At 39.1% G+C, this 18,156-nt stretch overlaps 1 protein-coding gene across 1 annotated transcript; it reads right to left on the reverse strand.

Annotated features, from left to right (window-relative positions):
• Window positions 1–950: 950 nt before the first annotated feature.
• LOC136421712 (uncharacterized) lies at window positions 951–13,261 on the reverse strand. Its single transcript, XM_066409206.1, has 8 exons — window positions 12,901–13,261; window positions 10,586–10,732; window positions 9,832–10,015; window positions 9,550–9,706; window positions 9,069–9,285; window positions 6,160–6,325; window positions 3,456–3,562; window positions 951–3,124 (listed from the first exon to the last, which is right to left on the reverse strand). The coding sequence occupies exons 1-8, from the start codon at window positions 13,130–13,132 to the stop codon at window positions 2,832–2,834; spliced, it is 1,503 nt and encodes a 500-aa protein (XP_066265303.1). The 5' UTR covers window positions 13,133–13,261; the 3' UTR covers window positions 951–2,831.
• Window positions 13,262–18,156: the final 4,895 nt, after the last annotated feature.

The raw sequence follows: 18,156 nt of genomic DNA on the forward strand, positions 1-18,156 counted from the left end.
TTTTACACATCGTGTGGGTGAAGTTTGAAGAATTCAAGTTTTGGCAGTGAAGGTAAAAATTGGCAGGATGAACTAATTTCACATTCTATAGATATAAAACATTTGGTAATATTACCCTATTGGGCATTTGCCGTACACATTATGAATGTCTAATCGGTTGTTTAGTGGTGTGCAATGGTCGTGTTTAGAAAGATATGCTACTCTAAATACGGGTTCCTGTAGCCAAGAAATGGCATTTATCCCTCTTTAATATCCTTAAATCAACCCGACCAACCACCACTAATCTCTGTAAATACCCTTTATCCCCAGTTTAGCTCTATAATTCAAGTGGATCGGCCTATTACCGCGCAGAAACAACCGGTGTTATCTTAGCTTTTAGCTCTTATGAAACGACACCGCAAGACGTGTTTTTATCATCAACTACTGGTGGAACTAGTCTGTTAGTAGAGTTTACGGCGTTATCGTCTTTTCAATACGCGGAGTTACAACGAAAACACGCAGGGTTGTTGATGCAGGCAGTCCGTGTGGTTGAAAGATGAATAGTCCTCTATTTGAGAGAGGGGACGTGTTTGGAGGTATGTCTGTCATCTTGGCTTTGCAGAAGAGTTAATTACCACGAAAGGAATAAGCTGTTCAAAGAGTCCTCCAAATTCCATAATTATTTCTCCACGTTTTCAGACGAAAAGGAAACTACTCATCCCTTAACATCACAAAACCAACATATTACTGAAAAAGTGGGATCATTCGTCTTCCACTGTGTCGGAGAAAGAAGCCGAACCCAATAAGTTAGAACTTAGTGTCAGTAGCTAAGACTAGAGTAGTCATATGTTTTATTGCTAATCAATGTCTGTCCGTTCACTCCGTGCTACATGTACATGTACTTTCAATTTGTCTACGAGCAGGAATTTGCAATAGACTTTCCAATATATGAATAAATGAAAGACCTTTATTGTATACCGATGAAAGATATTTCTTCCGAATCAAAGTTGACTTGCAATTATCAACACGAAAATTGGACTCTTCGACTGATCAGTTTTAGCCAAGCAATGAGCAATCCAGTATTTCTGTAACCTCAAGGTATACAGATGATAATCAATAAGATCTTTATTGAATTTTTATGCTCTTATATCATGCACTATATAGGAATATGGTATCTTACTCTTACTTAAAGTTATATTTGGAAAGTCTAACGTATACTTGTATATGCAGTTAAAACAATGAAAGAATGATTTCATTTGCACAATAATTGTAACGGTGACCATATATGGCAATGTACAGATAGAATAATTAACAATCTAGGTGTATCATTCCACAATTCTAATTACTACTTTATCATATCAAATATAATCTACAATGATAACTAAACGGAACTATTCTAGATATCACATTGCATATTTCTAGGCTACTTTGCGACTTGACGTTCGTCCGATTTCATTTAGGAGTAATACAGTTTCTTTTTCTTTGTATAGCGTTATGAATGTATTGTCCTTTGTGGATAGACAAGATACAAGTACATTGAAAGTATCGGTACTTGAGTGTGGCAGGATATTTGACTTGCATGTAGTTAATAGCATTAAAGTTTCTATTGTTTTGACCTAATAGTCTCTACCAGACTAACCACGCGGCTACAGGGAGACTATTTCCCTAGGGAGTTCAGACACAGGAGGGTTTCATTCGCAGCCACAGAATTATTTACCTTACCGTAGACTGAATATACTGACCAATTATTCCTTTTTTTTGCAATATCCTACAATCTACACGCTCGTAGGAAGACCTTGTAGAGGCTAAATACTGAGGGTATCGTTCCTATCAAGCATCCTCTTCCATGGGTCTGTATGCAGGGCATTAATCAGTTACTGGATTATAAATGATTCCTTGATCTGTTCATTTGTTTATTTGTTTGTTTATTTGTTTGCATTGCATACCCAGTACACCGCATCAAGGCGTAACACACCAGGTTTGTGCTGAAGAATACAAGCTGCATATCCGGACAGATTTTATATGATCTACCCACACACGGAAGGACCCCTACTCTTTTCAATACGTGCCATTTAACGTCATATCCGAGGGACGTCCCCAACAGAAGCTAGGTACTCATTTTCACCTGAGTGAAGTGGGGGAAGTCGGTACAAAGTATGGCAACAACAGGAAACATAGAACAAGACATAAGTATGGAATAAAACTATTCACTACAACAAAATGACTATCTTAGGTTATTTACATTATTCAAGTTGGGCTATTTGAGTAACATTATTTCTTCTTATAACAAAACAATCTTTTATATATTTGCATATTTTAACACTGTATGAGCTGTTGCATTTAAATATATAGTCAAATCTATCTGTAGCATTGAGTGTATATGTATCTGTTGTGTATTAGTGATTGTAAACTCTGCAGCAATTCAGTACTGGCTGCCATTGCACGGGTAATTTATTACCAATAGACCATTATCATTATTGTTGTTATTACAGTAAAACAAATACTAGATAACATTGCATGGTATTGTCTATTTAAATACGTACCATCCAAATATGACAGAGGCAAACTGGTTGAGGTTGTATCTTGGTTACCGTAGGCTATTAAGACAGTCTTAGATTTTAACCAAAATCTTAATCTTTTTTATTTTTTTCTTCTTCACTCAGAATTTTTTTTCGGAGTCAATTTCTAGTGTCGAACATTAAAGTGAAAATTCATCGGATGAACTCGGAATCAATCCCTTTAATGAAAATTTTTTTGCCGAAATATCTTAGTAACGATTTAGCTGGTCACAAAAATTTGATGACAACTGAACTGTTTTCGTTTGAAACTGCTCAACTTGCTCCACAATGCTGTTAACATTTTACACTACGCAGCTGTTTTTCCTTTACCTTGCTTATACATTCCTTAATAACGTTGAGGCAGATATCAATGTGTGCGAGGTGTGTTCTAAACGTGAGGACACAAATGCGCAGGCGGAACACACCATCCACAGTAGTGGACGACAGGAAGATGCGGCCATCTTTCAAGATGGCGTCCAGCAGCTGACGGTTGAAGCCATCTGTGCTGCCCCCAGGCGAGGTGTCGTGGTAGTGAAACACAACTACTGACAGATCGGGCGGCTTCAGGGAAGTAATCCCCGGAATCTCTGTGATAACAAGAGAAAATCTCCGTCTACAAAAAAATTGCAAACATTTTCAATTTTACCACGCATAGCTGACCTCTATCAGTCTAAGATTAGTAGTGCGTTGTTAGTAGTTCAGGCGTGTGTACCTACGTTAAAAAAACTAGCAAGCTCTTAATATGATGATTTATTGATAATAAGATCAATAGCAGGAATTCTACATTGGCAAAGGGCTATCGAGTTTGGATTTAAAAATCATTCTACAAGCATATCACACTTGACATAAATTACTTTGTTGAAAAAAAGCCATCACAATTGCGAATAGAAATTGGAAGACTGTGCGAGAATGACAAACCTTGAACTTTGTGGTAGAAGTACTTGGCTAGCAGTAACTTCTCTTCCAGTGCTGACCTGAACGGTTTTAGTCCGAACAATTTGAGAGGAAGCCACATCCGTGGGGCCCTGCAGAAAAAATATGGTCATGAAGATTTATACAGAACGGTTGATTAGAAGAATTAAGATTTCAACACCTAGACTTGATTTGAAAATACTACATTTGACCATAGCAACTCTTTCATCTATTTTCAAAAAGTGATCTCGCATTTTGTAGTAAGCTTAAATAATCCAATTACTGCATCAGAAATGAACGATGCAATAAAAGCCCTCAAGAACAAAAAAGCCAGCGGGGACGACATGATCATCAATGAAATGCTAAAAGCAGGAAAAATAATCCTATTGTCCCCTTTATCAAGACTATTTAATAGCACATTTTCGAAAGGAACTTTCCCCCAAAACATGGTCCCAAAGTTATATTGTCCCCATCTTCAAAGCAGGGCGAAAAGATGACCCCAACAATTATCGGGGAATCGCCATTTCAAGCTGTTTAGGAAAACTGTTCTCTTCAATACTTAACAGAAGATTGTCAACCTTTCTTGAAGAAAAAGAAATCATAAAACCAAACCAAACAGGATTCCGAAAAAATTACAGGACATCTGATAACATCTTCATACTGAAAACCCTTATATCTAAATACACACAATCTGGAAAACGCTTATTTGCTTGCTTTGTAGATTTGTCAAAGGCCTTTGACTCCATCTGGCACGAGGGGCTATTGTACAAACTTCTTTCCAATGGCATTTCAGGAAAAGTCTTTGATATAATCAAGGATTTATACAACCAGTCCGAAGCTAGTGTCAAAACTAAGACGGGCTTGACTGAAAATTTTCCTGTTGAAATTGGTGTACGTCAAGGTTGCGTTCTAAGCCCCACCTTATTCAACCTGTACATTAGTGACCTTATAGAGGAACTAAATGCAAAACACCTAGACGCCCCCCTGTTACAACTCTCAAAAGTAAATAGCCTATTTTATGCAGATGATATTGTTTTACTATCGGAAAGTAAGGAGGGACTACAGAACGCAATTAATACTCTTGGCCGGTATTGCCAACAATGGAAGCTGACTGTCAACCTGTCGAAAACAAAAATTATAGTATTTAACAAAAGAGGCCTTTTATTCAATAATCTTAGTTTTTCGCTATGTAATAAAGAGATAGAGATAGTTTCATCATATTGCTACCTAGGAATTATGTTTACAGCAGGATGTACATTTAGCGCTGCCACGAAAAATCTACAAAAGAGAGCCTTAAGAGCAATGTATAACATCAGAAGTACGCTTGGGGAGACTAGATCTTCTGTATCTCTGCATTGTAAACTGTTTGACACATGTATTGTACCGATATTATTGTATGGATCTGAAGTCTGGTGCAACAGTAATATGAATGACAAATCTCCGATAGAAACTGTACATTTAAAATTCTGTAAATATGTCCTTGCTGTTCGGAGGAACGTCAGTAACTTTGCATGTAGATCGGAACTGGGTCGTTTTCCGTTACAAATAGAGGCTCAAAGCAGAATGTACAGTTACTATGTTAGATTGGTTAACGAAGTACATACAGATAGTCTTCAATCCGAAGCTTATATGGTACAACAAGATCTAGATCGCCGAAAAACATCCTGCTGGTTATCTAATGTAAGAAAAATGTTAGAGGAGTCTGGTTTTGCCTTCCTATACATAAACGGTCCCTCAAACACACATTCGCATTCAAATGACCTAAAACAAAGATTAAAGGATATTTACATCCAAAAATTTAATTCAGAATTACACGCTAAAGGACGAAGAGTAAACCAAGGCAACAAATTAAGAACATACAAAACTTTCAAAAAAATATATGAAAGAGAAGCATATTTAAACATTGCAAACTTCGAACATCGCAGAGCGATGTGTAAACTTCGCATCAGTGACCACTCCCTACACATAGAATCTGGCAGGCAAAACCGTACCCCTCCAAATAATAGAACATGCGAATTCTGTGACGATTTATATGTTGAAGATGAAAGCCACTTTTTAATTGATTCTTCCTTATATAAAGATGAGCGGCAATCGTTGTTTAAGATAATAGAATTAGACAAGAAATGTACAAAAATGTCAAAACAGGATACTTTTATATACCTGATGTCATGTAAGAACGAATATATAATGGACAAAGTATGTAGTCATATTTCCAAATGTTTCAAAAAGAGAGAAGAAACTACTAGGTGATCATCATTTAGTTTAGCAATATCCCACAGTTTGTATGTTTTTTCTTTCTTTAGTTTTTAGCATTAGAATGTAGCATTTTATCAATTTATGTTTACATTATGTTCCTTACAGACCACGTGTGGTCTTCTGTGCATTTAGCCCTTCTGGGCAGGAATATGCAATAAAGACTATTATTATTATAATTCAACAGTTAAAAAATCACCAATACATGTAGGTCCTACAAATAAGCATGTCGATTTTTTTTCCTTGATATTTTGAACAAGTAGGCAATAACTGATGCCGCAATATCGTTACTACTCTCCAAGCAGAGGAGGGGTTTTGGCTGTTTTTTGACGTGTTTTTAGGCGTTTTTGTCGGGTTTTCTACTTTGTCACTTTTTTTGTTTAGCTATACAAAAACGCAAAAAAAACACGTCAAAAACCAGCCGAAACCCCTCCTCTCCTTGGAAAATAGTCATTACCTGAAGTGTGTGGTTAGTTCGAACGACAGCTGGAACGGTGAGATGGAGTCGCATCGTGCCGTGGCGTCCTGCACACAAACGCCGGGGCTGTGCGCGGTGTTGGACTGCAGCAGGAGGTGACCCTCCCGCACAAGAACAACACCCGTGCCGTATGGTAGGAACAATCCTGGAAAGAAAACACGATGTGTTTCACAGAGAGTACATCATCATAATTGTTATCATCAGTCCCTCAATACTGTTTAGAAATAGAGAAAGGACGTCATAGTAATGTACCAGCCACTCAGAGACGATGTTCTACCTACCTACATACTGTTGAAGATGAATTCCATTTCTTTTAACATGTCCCACGTATATTAAAAAACATTGAAAAACACGTCTGTCTGTCCTTTTATTTCTAACTATAACAGAAAAGCGAGGAGAAGTAGAATTTATCTAATGATAGTCATATTCTTTTGTATCCGTTAACTTTACTTGTTATTTTGTTTTGTTGCGACCTGTACTTAGCCAAGTGTGGCAGAAATGTGCAATAAAGGTCTTCATTCATTCATTCATTAAAGAAAGACAGACACTTATGAATGTTATCACCCGCAATGCAAACATAACCTTACCATCTAAGACAAGCTCAGAAACTTTTAATTTACTTATGTCATGTCCTGACGTAATTTCCTTGTACATAGGCCAATATATATCTACCTCTTTTCTAAAAGAAATCGAATCATCTCTGACGCAAACAATTGATGTTTCCTGTGTATCATGTAATACATGTTCCATATACGTATTGTATATTACTCTTATTGGATACCGTAGTGTTAAGAATTCAGTAGCATTTTTTATAAGCAAAGACATATATGTCTTGATATTTTGTACAACCTACGAACTTGCCATACAATGTACCTGTTACATTTGTGGTGCAATAAAATTTGATTTGATTTGACTATTCAGCCGTAGGGGCAACATGACGTTCTGCAAAAAATGTTCACCTCTTGTGGCCCTCCGCCAGTCTGCTGAGCAAGGCTACGGTCTATCCTGATTATGCGTCGGTCTCTATTGGAAAGAGGGGCCCCGCTGGGTAGTTTACGGGCTGTTTTTTATTCATTTTGGGGCGTGACCCCTATGTAGCCCCGTGGGCTACCGGGTTTTCCTAGGGGCACGGTCGGGACCCGGTGGCAAATAAACACGCGTCAGCTAATCGTGAGAACACCAAAAGGTACCCCCCTCCCTCCCGTATGCTCCCATTATTCAGGGGCTTACTCTAAAAGTGACTTTCGTTCCCTAACGGCCTTATAATACTTAAAATTTAATATTTATCATGATTAAATATCGGTGCAAGATAAATTAACTGTACAGATTACGTACCAATGTTTACAGTACTACGCGTACGTAACACCAAAATGTTCTGTATTTATGCAAATGCCATAAGCATAAGACCATGGGTCTGAAAATATACCCTCGAAACAGAGGAGGGTTTCGGCTGGTTTTGGACGTGCTTGTAGGCCGTTTTGTCGAGCTTTTTATTTTGTCATGTTTTTTTTTTTTTTCTGTCTCTTTAACCCTATCCAGACTGGGCTTTTTTGGTATATCTGGGACTGGGGGGGGGGCTGATTCGCCCCCCCCCCCCTCATAATTTCCGAACGGTATGATGTATCATCACCAAATTTGCAGGGAGTGATATTCACGTCAAGTTTTATAATTCCTGTAATTTTGGTGACTTTATGACGTAATATGACGTAATTATGACGTCATCGATGTGATTTTATTGGCTAAATAGGGAATTCCCGTAATATCTAAAGGTATTAAACAAAACGGTTTGTATTATTCATTTTAAGGTATGCAAGGCATACAACGTCAATGGTAAGTACGTTGACGTCAAAATGACGCCATAGAGTGACGTCATGTGTTGTTAGCGATCCCTTGGGATCCGCCATCTTGGATCGGCCATTTTGAAATTTTTTTAAATCCTTTTTTTCCACTTATGACCCCAAAGGACACTGAAAATAGACTAGAAACGTTAATCTAAATGTTTCTGATAAAGAAAATGTCAGGTATTGACGATTTTAAAGGCAAAAAAGCCTGCTGATACCTGAAATAGTGATATAGTCCGCCATCTTGGATTTTGACTGATTACGTCATCAAATTAGCATACATTATGAATATTAAATCAGGAAAGTTACATCTAATTACATATAATGTTATACATGTAGGAAAACTAGTGTAGTTGTGCAAGAAATCCTGAGAAATATCATTGTTTTCAAAAAATTAATGATTTTTGCATAAAATGCCTGTCAGAAACCCGTTGCCATGGCAACATGAAAAATAACCATTAGTTTAAAATTGTTCCCAACAAAATTTAAGGAAAAGTCACCAAGTTTGGTAGTCGTAGCATACATCGTTTGGCAGTAATACGATGTCAAAGTTGCCGCAGGCACTTTTACCCCCCCCCCCCCCAGTCTGGATAGGGTTAAACCCCACCTCTGCCGACACTGACCCCGGGGCGGGGCAAACTTATTTTGTTTATATGGGGTTTATAGAGAGGAAAATAAACATGAACAACTAGAGTTCCACGAACACATTATCTTCGCCAAATATTCAAGACTTATTATGGAGAGTGATTAAAATTTACATGCTTATCACCCCATACAAATTTAATCATACATCATCCGTTTGGAAGTTATGCTTACATGCAAACACACAAACATGCAAATTCTCTTGCAGTGCTGTTTGAAAACGCTAGGTAAATGATTTTCAAGCTTGACCTTCCTTTGCACAACCTTTACACACCTACCAAAAATCAAGAAGATTCATGGAAGGTTTCTCGAGTTATGCTCTTGACATACATACAGACAAAGCCTACAGCTGGTGTAACCGAAAACGCTATCTTCTCGGTGAAGATAAAAACGCTTGGAGAGTACCTTTATGCGGATCGACGACGATGGAATCACTTCTGTCCACCCCGCTGAAGAAGTGCCTTGTGCTGTCGCACAGTGAGAAGAATCCTCCGTACGCGGCGTCCACGTGGAACCACACACCATGGTGCGTCGCCACGTCCGCCAGGGCGCTCACCTGGTCCACCGACCCCACATCCGTGGTACCGATGGTGCCGATTATCATAAACGGGATCAGATTGTTCTTAGAGGAAATAGAAAACAATTCAAATTGATACCGAAAAACATTTTACATTATTCTATATATATAATAGAAAATATGATATAATATACGCTTGATATTATTTTGTACATAACAGAAAATACAGTGTTACTAAATTGGTCGGAAAGGGCACAAATGTAATTTTTCTAAGTTTATATAATATAGTGGAAATTATGACAATCTGTCTTGTCATGTTCAATCTGAAATGTCATATGTAAGAAGGAATCATTGCTGACTGATCGTTACCTTGATGTCCTCATTTATAAGACCATCCAGCCTGGACGGGTCCATTCTGTAGCTGCTGTCCATTGGGACCTCCCTCCTGATGCAATGGTACATTCCGATGACATTCAGTGCCTTGGCATAGCAGTGGTGTGTGATTTTAGTGACGTAAACCACTGCACTAAAGGTTGGAAAGTCAATACATGTCTTTTAGGAATCTAGAAAACGCCTTAATAAAAAAACCTTAACAGTTCTTTATGTTATCTTTCTATGAGCCATTAAAATGGTAAGTAAAAACTATCCTACCGATGAAAATCCTTGGAGTGCAGTTTCCTCGCATCCCTTGCAGTTGCCATGGCGATGAGAATAGCGGCTGTACCACCGGAAGTCAGGTTTCCCGCATGGCCTTCTGGGTAGCCGAACAGCGTTGCCATCCACTTCAGCAGCATGTTGTTCATCTGAACGCCGCCAGGGCTGATCGACGCAATTGCTGAAAATAAGCCCATGTTGATTTAGTCAAAGAAAAAGAAATGTAATTAAGAATCTATTATTCACTATACCTTAGTGTTTTGTTCAACCTTCCTGACCACGTAGATTTCATAATGAAGGCAATTTTTTTTTGCGAAACTTTACATGGCCTGAATAGTAGACGACAATATTTAGATTATGCTACATAATGACAAAGCCGATTCTCAAGCATTTCTAAATCATAAAGAGTCTTTCAAAATCGCAAATATCAGAGGAGATCGTATTAGAATGATCGAGAGATTTTCTAAAGTCTCTCAAACTGTCGTTGTATCTTTTTTTAGAAACTTGCTCAGCAATCTTTGATTAATGATTAACGAGATATCAAAACAGGAAGTCCAACTGCAGGACGATGGAGAGTTCTGAGGGGTCCCATAATCTAACCATTTTTTTGTATTTTTCTAATAACTAACATCATGCCAAATATAAGCAAGATTCATCCGCAACTTCTGGAGTTATGATGTTTACACAAAGACACACACGCATGCGCTCGACACTCATTTTTGGTGAAGGTGAATAGATATTAATTTCTTACCAGAATAAGGGTTGAAGGAAGCTGCTAGGAAGTCCCCCAATGCTGAAGGGAAGACCCCTCCGGTCCCGATGTACCCCACGTGACCGCCATGTCCCGCTCTAAGTCCCACGTCTCCAATTGTAGTCCTGAACTCACGTAGCAGCTGGTCTACAGTACACACAAGGGCAACAAGATTGGCAACATAAATGATGTTGCCATGGCGACGTTGGTCTCTATTAACGTTTTCGTTTTTAGCCCACATGCAAATAAGGACCTCGCATAAATCATATAAGTCGATCACTTTCTCCACCAAAATAACACAAGTTGTCCAATGTATGAAAATCTTGTTTTTGACAAAAAATATATCGTACCATTTCCTCATAAATTATGTAAATGAGGCCCTCTATACAAGATTTGTGTCTAATAGTGGCCACATTTACTTAACTTCCAAATGGTGCAAAAATGAAATCCCCATCATTTACCACTATGGATTTATAGTATTTTGTCATTAATTATGCAAATTAAGTTTCAATTCGCATAATTGATATCTATCGATATTTATCTCTTTCTCAGTTACATATGTCATGTGTTTGAGAGTCCTATAATAGAATTCAGCTGATTTATTAACTGTCCTCATTTATTATACAAATCAGATATTGATTTGCATAATTGGCATAAGATTATGTAAATCATCACTTGAGCTATCTACACACCAAAAATTATGATGATCCGTCATCCCCTTCTTGCGTTATTCTCTTTCAAAGTTTGAGTCAAAATCCGCTCCTGCAGTTCCAAAAAAATCCCCTAGGGGTTCCAAATCTACAGGACATATTTTCCTAACAAAGAGCTATTCACCACTTAAAAATCATGACTATAGCATGTTCAGAAGACGAGATTTGAAAAGTGAAAGTTCCCCTGCAGTACCATAGAAAGTCGCTAGGGGGCCCAAAATCCAATCATTACAAGGTCTCCCACAGACCTACCCACCTACAAAATATGAAGACAGTACATTCAGGCATTCTTGAGTTATCGTCCCATGGACTTTCACATTCCTGTATAATTCCTAGAATTCTTGCAATCTGCACACAATATAGTAAAAATTTGGCTCACCCCTGAGGCGTCGCCAAAACCAAAATGTGTGTAAGTTATCCTTTTGTATCCTGATTTGTTATGATTTGTCATGTAATGTAAGGGCCCCCTTGGAAATCAGTTACAATGTTAACTGAAGGGACCACTCTCAAGATTAATAAACAAATGAATAAATAAATATCATACCCGGCTTCGCGAATCCGGATATAACAAGATTCAGTTCTGACAATGATACATCCGAATGGATCGATCCCAAAACCCCGCCCACCTCGATCAAAATATAAAAATGCAAAATCAAAATGCAAATTCAAATATTTGATCGACATGCAGCTACTCTCTTGATTGGTCAAGCAGATTATCTACATGCTTTTATTGATTAGACCGAAAATTTTGATGGACATGCCCGACAGTCGGGATCGGTCTAGTCACCAACCCTACTTCGATCGGTCTGAATTCAGATCGAATGGTTAACCGGTTAAGTCAGATTGGCCTAATCCACAAGGGGAGGGTGCAGGCGGTGGTAAACCCCGGTTCGAACTCTAGTTAATGGCATAAACCGGATCTAACCCGATCAGACCGGATCTGTGCAGATTCGGATTCGCGACGCCTGGTACGAACGGGACCAAAGTCCACCCTCATAGCTGGTCTTTAAGTCCACTGAGTCAATGTTTACAGTACTATTTGAGTGGATCAAACTATTGGAATTTGCGTGTAACTGAAAATTGTGAATTGTGCTATGTCTCTGTATTAGCCTGTGTTTACACAAGCTCTCACCGGCTTATAGGTTAATGACTCCCTCCCCAACTGGGTGGTTACTTTCGGGCCGACCGCTAGGTGGGCGATTAAGTCAGAAAATATTTCTATTATTGAAGACTGTATGTCAGGGGAATACCAAGATGTCAAGTCAAGTCAAAGCCTTCAATTTCCTTCGAAATACTTGTTCGGCCACATGGCCGCTTTTCAACAAGGTCAAAGTGAAGTGAGTCACGGATAAAGAGTACAAAATTAGATTATTCAAACTGAGGTACGTGTAAAAACTCATTCACTCAGCAGACCTCGCCCATAACTTCTCAATGACTACAGTGCCCATCACATGTGACACTGATTCAAAATATTTACAACCCTAGTTGAGCTAGTTAAATCGTATGAATTGCATTGAGTCAAATCTTAACGTTATGAATGTTATGTAAGAGTATATAAGTAATCAGGTAAGGATATGTAAACGACATATATGGTATAACAAGAACCTATGTCTGTTGGCTCCTCCGGTATGAGTCCGTCCTGTTGTGTCAGAAGTTGACCCGGTTCTGGGTGAAGATATGCCTTTTCTGACGGTGTGGCCAACGTCTGCAGGAAATCCTCGGCACAGCTGCTGACTTCTGCCGTCAATATCTGTCGCTGGTCTGACCCGGGATCGAGTAGGCAGGACTCGACTTCCAGTTCCGCGATGGCTGAAACCAGGTCACCAGTGCAGGTCATTGCTTTGAGGGGGTACTCGGTACACGTGGGAGTCGATTTGTTAGATTGAAACTCAAACTACGCTCCGATGTATGAACGTGTATGAAAAGTAGGAAGCCAGACACGAGTAAACAGTTGATATTTGTTTAACCCCATTAAGTGGACGTGAGTGGGTTCAAGAGGTCAACCGCCAGTCAGGGGTCACAAGGAGGTAAATATTTATCTTCGGGTTTTATATGTTAATACTGGGTAGTTGCTCAAAGACATCGCACGAACATGTTTGACTCATGAAATAGGAGCTTAAACGATCTGACTGCGTATTCTAATATTGAACTGATGTAAAACAACAGTATCAAGCATTTCTCCTGTTTTGATCCTTGTCTGCCATATGTTCTATGTATGTCATGGACATGCGCCCGGACGTTATGCCATTGGGAAAGGCACTTTACACAAATTTCCTCACTCCAGTGTGTAAATGAGTACCTGGCTTCGGTTAGGGACGTCGCTCGGATAGGACGTTAAATGGAGGTCCCGTGTTTGGGGAGAGCCACATCCCGCGCACGTTACCACACCTTTCGAAAAAGAGTAAGGACATGCCCCGGTGTGCAATGGTCCAGACCTTACAGTCTGGGCCGGGTTGACATTTTGAAAAGGTGATAGTCACCTGTTATGTCAATCCTTCCACAAATGTGGTTAACCTATATATAAATAGATGGATAAAGGAAGGGTTACCGTGCTAAAGCTAACGGTACAGAATAGACGAAGTAGCTTCTCCAAGAACACTGCACATGTAACTTCCACCTCAGTGTAATAGTTTTACGTATCTGTTTGTGACATTGTATGCGTCTATCTAGTAGTACACATTTTAAACCTACCGTCTTATTTTTTAAAGGCACCTTGAGCATTTCATGAGACTTGGAAACTGGAAATATTCTAGTTGCTGTAATCTTTATGAAATTGACGATCGGTGTCATTGTTTACTACATTTGCTTTCGGAATTCTTATCAAAACTGCGCACAAAACGGCACAAACATAATCCACGCGCCTACTGTAAATACTGTAGATACAATAGAAAATGTAGAAATGCAAAATTAAATCATAAAAATGCAAATATTTGACGGACATGCAGCCACGCTCTCATTGGTCAAACCGCTCATTGTGATGGACAGTCCGGATCAGTCTATAAGGGCTTGGATATTCTATCAATTCTCACCCAACAACGACATCTTATCTTCGTTCATTTGATTTCGATATGTAATGGTATAGTGTTATTAAACCTTGTTATGTGTAGGAATGACTAGAGATTTGAGTTTTTCAATTCAAGTTTCAAGCCTCATTAAATGCTCTGGATGCTAAATACATGATGCGCTACTAAAATGAATGGAGTCCTTAATGCCGGAAAAACACAGCACCCTACATCTGCTTGGGGGTTACACCTGCTGAGAAATTTTGCGCGAGCATCAGGAAAAGGTCAGGCCGGTGGTTCCACAAGTCAGACGTAAGAACGGATGACGAGACACTGTCTTAATGGAGAAGTTTGAGGTGCTGAACAAACCTGAAGGTGAAGATGGGACCCACCAAGACAAAGGTCCACCCACCTTCCATTAAGTCTTAAATGGACCCAGAGCATTTTATGAGCCTTGAAACTTGAATAAAAAAAAAATCAATTTCTAGACATTCCCACACATGGTAAGTTTCAATAACACTATACCATTACATATCGATGTTAAAGGAGCAAAGATACTTTGTCGTTGAGTGGTGAGAACTGATAGAAAATCCAAGCCCTAATAGACTGATCCTGACTGTCCATCACAATTAGCGGTTCGACCTATGCATGCATGTCCGTCAGATATTTGCGTTTTTATGTTTTAATTTTGCATTTCTTCTTTTTGACGGAGGTAGTCGGGGCTATGGTATCGGTATATCTACACTAGGCGTGATTAAAAGATCACCATGTAGCTTATTTTTGTGCCGCTTTTGAGTACTTTAGGAGAAATCAGTACGCAAATTAGTGAGGGTCATTACATGTCAATTTCGTAACTACTACAGCAACTAGAATATTTCTAGGTTTCAAGCCTCATAAAATGCTCCGGGTGCCTTTAAGACAACTATAGATATATGCTAGATATGGAACCACACTTGCAACCATACATTTGGAATATTTAGAGCACCACCTTTTATCCATGGCCATAATTGTGCCTAAAGATACATCGGGTCTTAGAGTTTCTCTTCTAACACTGACGTTGCCAAATATGATATATTGCAACAGAATGGATTTTGATTTAATATGACAGTAGGGACTTTGATGTTTAAGTCTATAATTGGAGAAAATTTTTGATAAAGAATCGCAACGGCGACATATCCAGAGGTAATTGAAGACGACTATCACTTTTTGATTGTATGTCCCAAATATTTTTATGTATACGTAATTCACTGTACTCAATGCTATCGTCGGATCTACCAGAATTTATCTAAATGGACTTGAATAGCAAATCTAAGTACATAATGGCGTGTGACAACCCCTGCAAGGTATACATTGGAAAATATATCAATGACTGTATAGACGTTAGAAAGTCCTCCAATGATTATAAAGTCCCATTGTCATTCCATACTACTACACCATATCGTATAAGATAGATTGATTGGCCTAATAGAATGTCATCTTATAATGTACCAGTGGATGCCATACTTTGTACCGTGTACAATTGTTGTGCCATAAAGTTATTATTATCTTTAAATTCCGAAGAAGAACGGACAGAAACCCGAACACACACGACACTTATGTCAATGACTCATTCATTTATATATTTGGGTTTGAGCAAATTGCGCGGTATGTTTGAACCGTACGTACCGCTGTTCTTACATACAGTTTTTCAAAACTTTCAACGCCTTAGTTAACGTTTTACTACTCTTTCACGGAATATTTAAAACTGATTTAAACAAGGTCTAGCCGAGAAGTGCAGTGCCAAATTCAGTAATCATATATCTAATAGACCTGGGCCGAACCGTCATGGACCTGGGGTCGAATCGTCCTCGGCCTGGGGCCGAACCGTTCTGGCCTTGGGGCCGAAACGTCGGGGCCGAACTGTCCATGGGCCGAAATGTCCTGATACCATAGACATATTTTATGTGTTGTCGTCTTATACACTCATGTCTTAATAAGTAATTAAGGACGCAGATTTGACTGCAGGTTTCCTTTTGTATGTAGATCATGACGAAGGTATGACGTTACCGACGCACGTTGTGTAACCTTTTTGCCTAATTTTCCCTAATAGTCCCTATTATTCATTCAGGTATTACCACATCTTCATGCCCCCGCAAACTGTAATCCCGCTTCAATACAAAAGCAAAATCAGCTTTGCTAGAAAACAAAGTACGTCATTCAACGCCTACCGATTGGTATTTCTTCTTATTCATTAAAGTTAATATGGAGATATAAAGAATCTATTCAAAATACGGTAATAGTGTATTTTAGCCATTTCTATTCACCGGCCAAATCGCAATCAGTTGTACGTACGGCAAAACGCTCTAGGCGGGAAGTAGATAACGTTTTCACGCCTGCGCGGTGATTTTCTTGTCCAATGCATGCTGTGGAGGGCAATAGAGTTCGCCCATCCTCTTTGGAATAAAATGAGACTGACGAAAGACAGCAGATATATGCTGTCTGGAACGTCTGACCTTTCACAAAAGTTATCCAGGAGTTTGAGTAACTTTGAGGACCATTATCAATATTTTAATTTTGGGTTCTCTTTCGCCATTTTGGTTGACCAAGGTGGCAAAAAGTACATTTTTCATATTGATAACATAAACACTTTCGTTTACAACAACACATTAGCGAGTATGGCTGACGATGACTTTGGAAAAGTGTATGACATGGAAACGAAGGTACATCATTGAATGATGTTTCTGACTTTCTACCTAATGTCATATTGGCAAGTGTTGACACGATATATCGAACATACATTGTAATGCGACTCGCCCACGTAGCCGGTCGCAATCTAGGGGGTCCGGGGGGCATGCTACCGCTGGAAATTTTGATTTTTTTTTTACCTTCATAAATTCAATCTCCGGCATTTTGAGAGGCAAATCATGCGGTTGAGAGTGGTTGTCGGTGGTCGGCCTTTTACCGCCGTCATTGGTATCGATGGCGGTGCTAACGAGAAAGACCCAACAAATTTGCTTTCAAAACGGAGACTATGTTGTCCTGGAAAATACTATTAAAGTCTTTGATAAAACCGACTACTATATCAGTTTTGTTCCCATTCAGTTTTCCTTTTAATGTTCATCCGTATGTTCTCGACCAGAGAGTTCGTTTTTATGTCTCTAACGCCGGAATACCCGTGAACATTGAAAGGTGAGTAAACATGAGCTTACGAGTAATATCAACAAGCAGACTGTATTTTACTACTAACTCAGCGTTAGCACCAAGTACGAAACTAGTTGATTATCGGACGATAAATATAGATTCATTTGTGGGTCAAAGAAGCAGGGCTGGTATATTACCGTCACAAGAGTCCATGTGACATCAAAGCCGGTTTGATGTAGTGTACTACCGCTACAATTCTACACTTAGCTCCAATATGTGTACTGGGAGTTGTCGATTTTGTTGCTTGTTATGTCCCGTGATGATAACTCACTCTAGTATGTATGCGGTACCTTTCTTCAAGCATATATTATACAACTTTTGAGCTGGTTTGTTCGTTTCTATCGTGACATTCAACAACCTTTTGCACACCACCTATCATCAAGTCTTTGTCAACGATGATTTCCCGATGAAAAGAATCCAATCTGATATTTTCCTCAGGCAACTTTTTTCTCTCACAAGTTCCAATATCTTCCCATTGATTCCCAAATTCATAAGCAATTTGTGTGAAGGAAGTAGTTAGACTGAACCAGAGGGGACGTTACTCTGAATGAGATGATTTGGTCGTCCATTATGTGGGAACGCATCACAGGCCGCGGGTTGTTAAGTGGTATGACGTTATACTCTGCCTGTAGGAGTGTTTGCTTTGTGGTCCTGGCACTTTATAATGCACGCCGTGGGG

Source organism: Branchiostoma lanceolatum, chromosome 1, assembly GCF_035083965.1.
Source record: "Branchiostoma lanceolatum isolate klBraLanc5 chromosome 1, klBraLanc5.hap2, whole genome shotgun sequence".
Taxonomy (NCBI): Eukaryota; Metazoa; Chordata; class Leptocardii; order Amphioxiformes; family Branchiostomatidae; genus Branchiostoma; species Branchiostoma lanceolatum.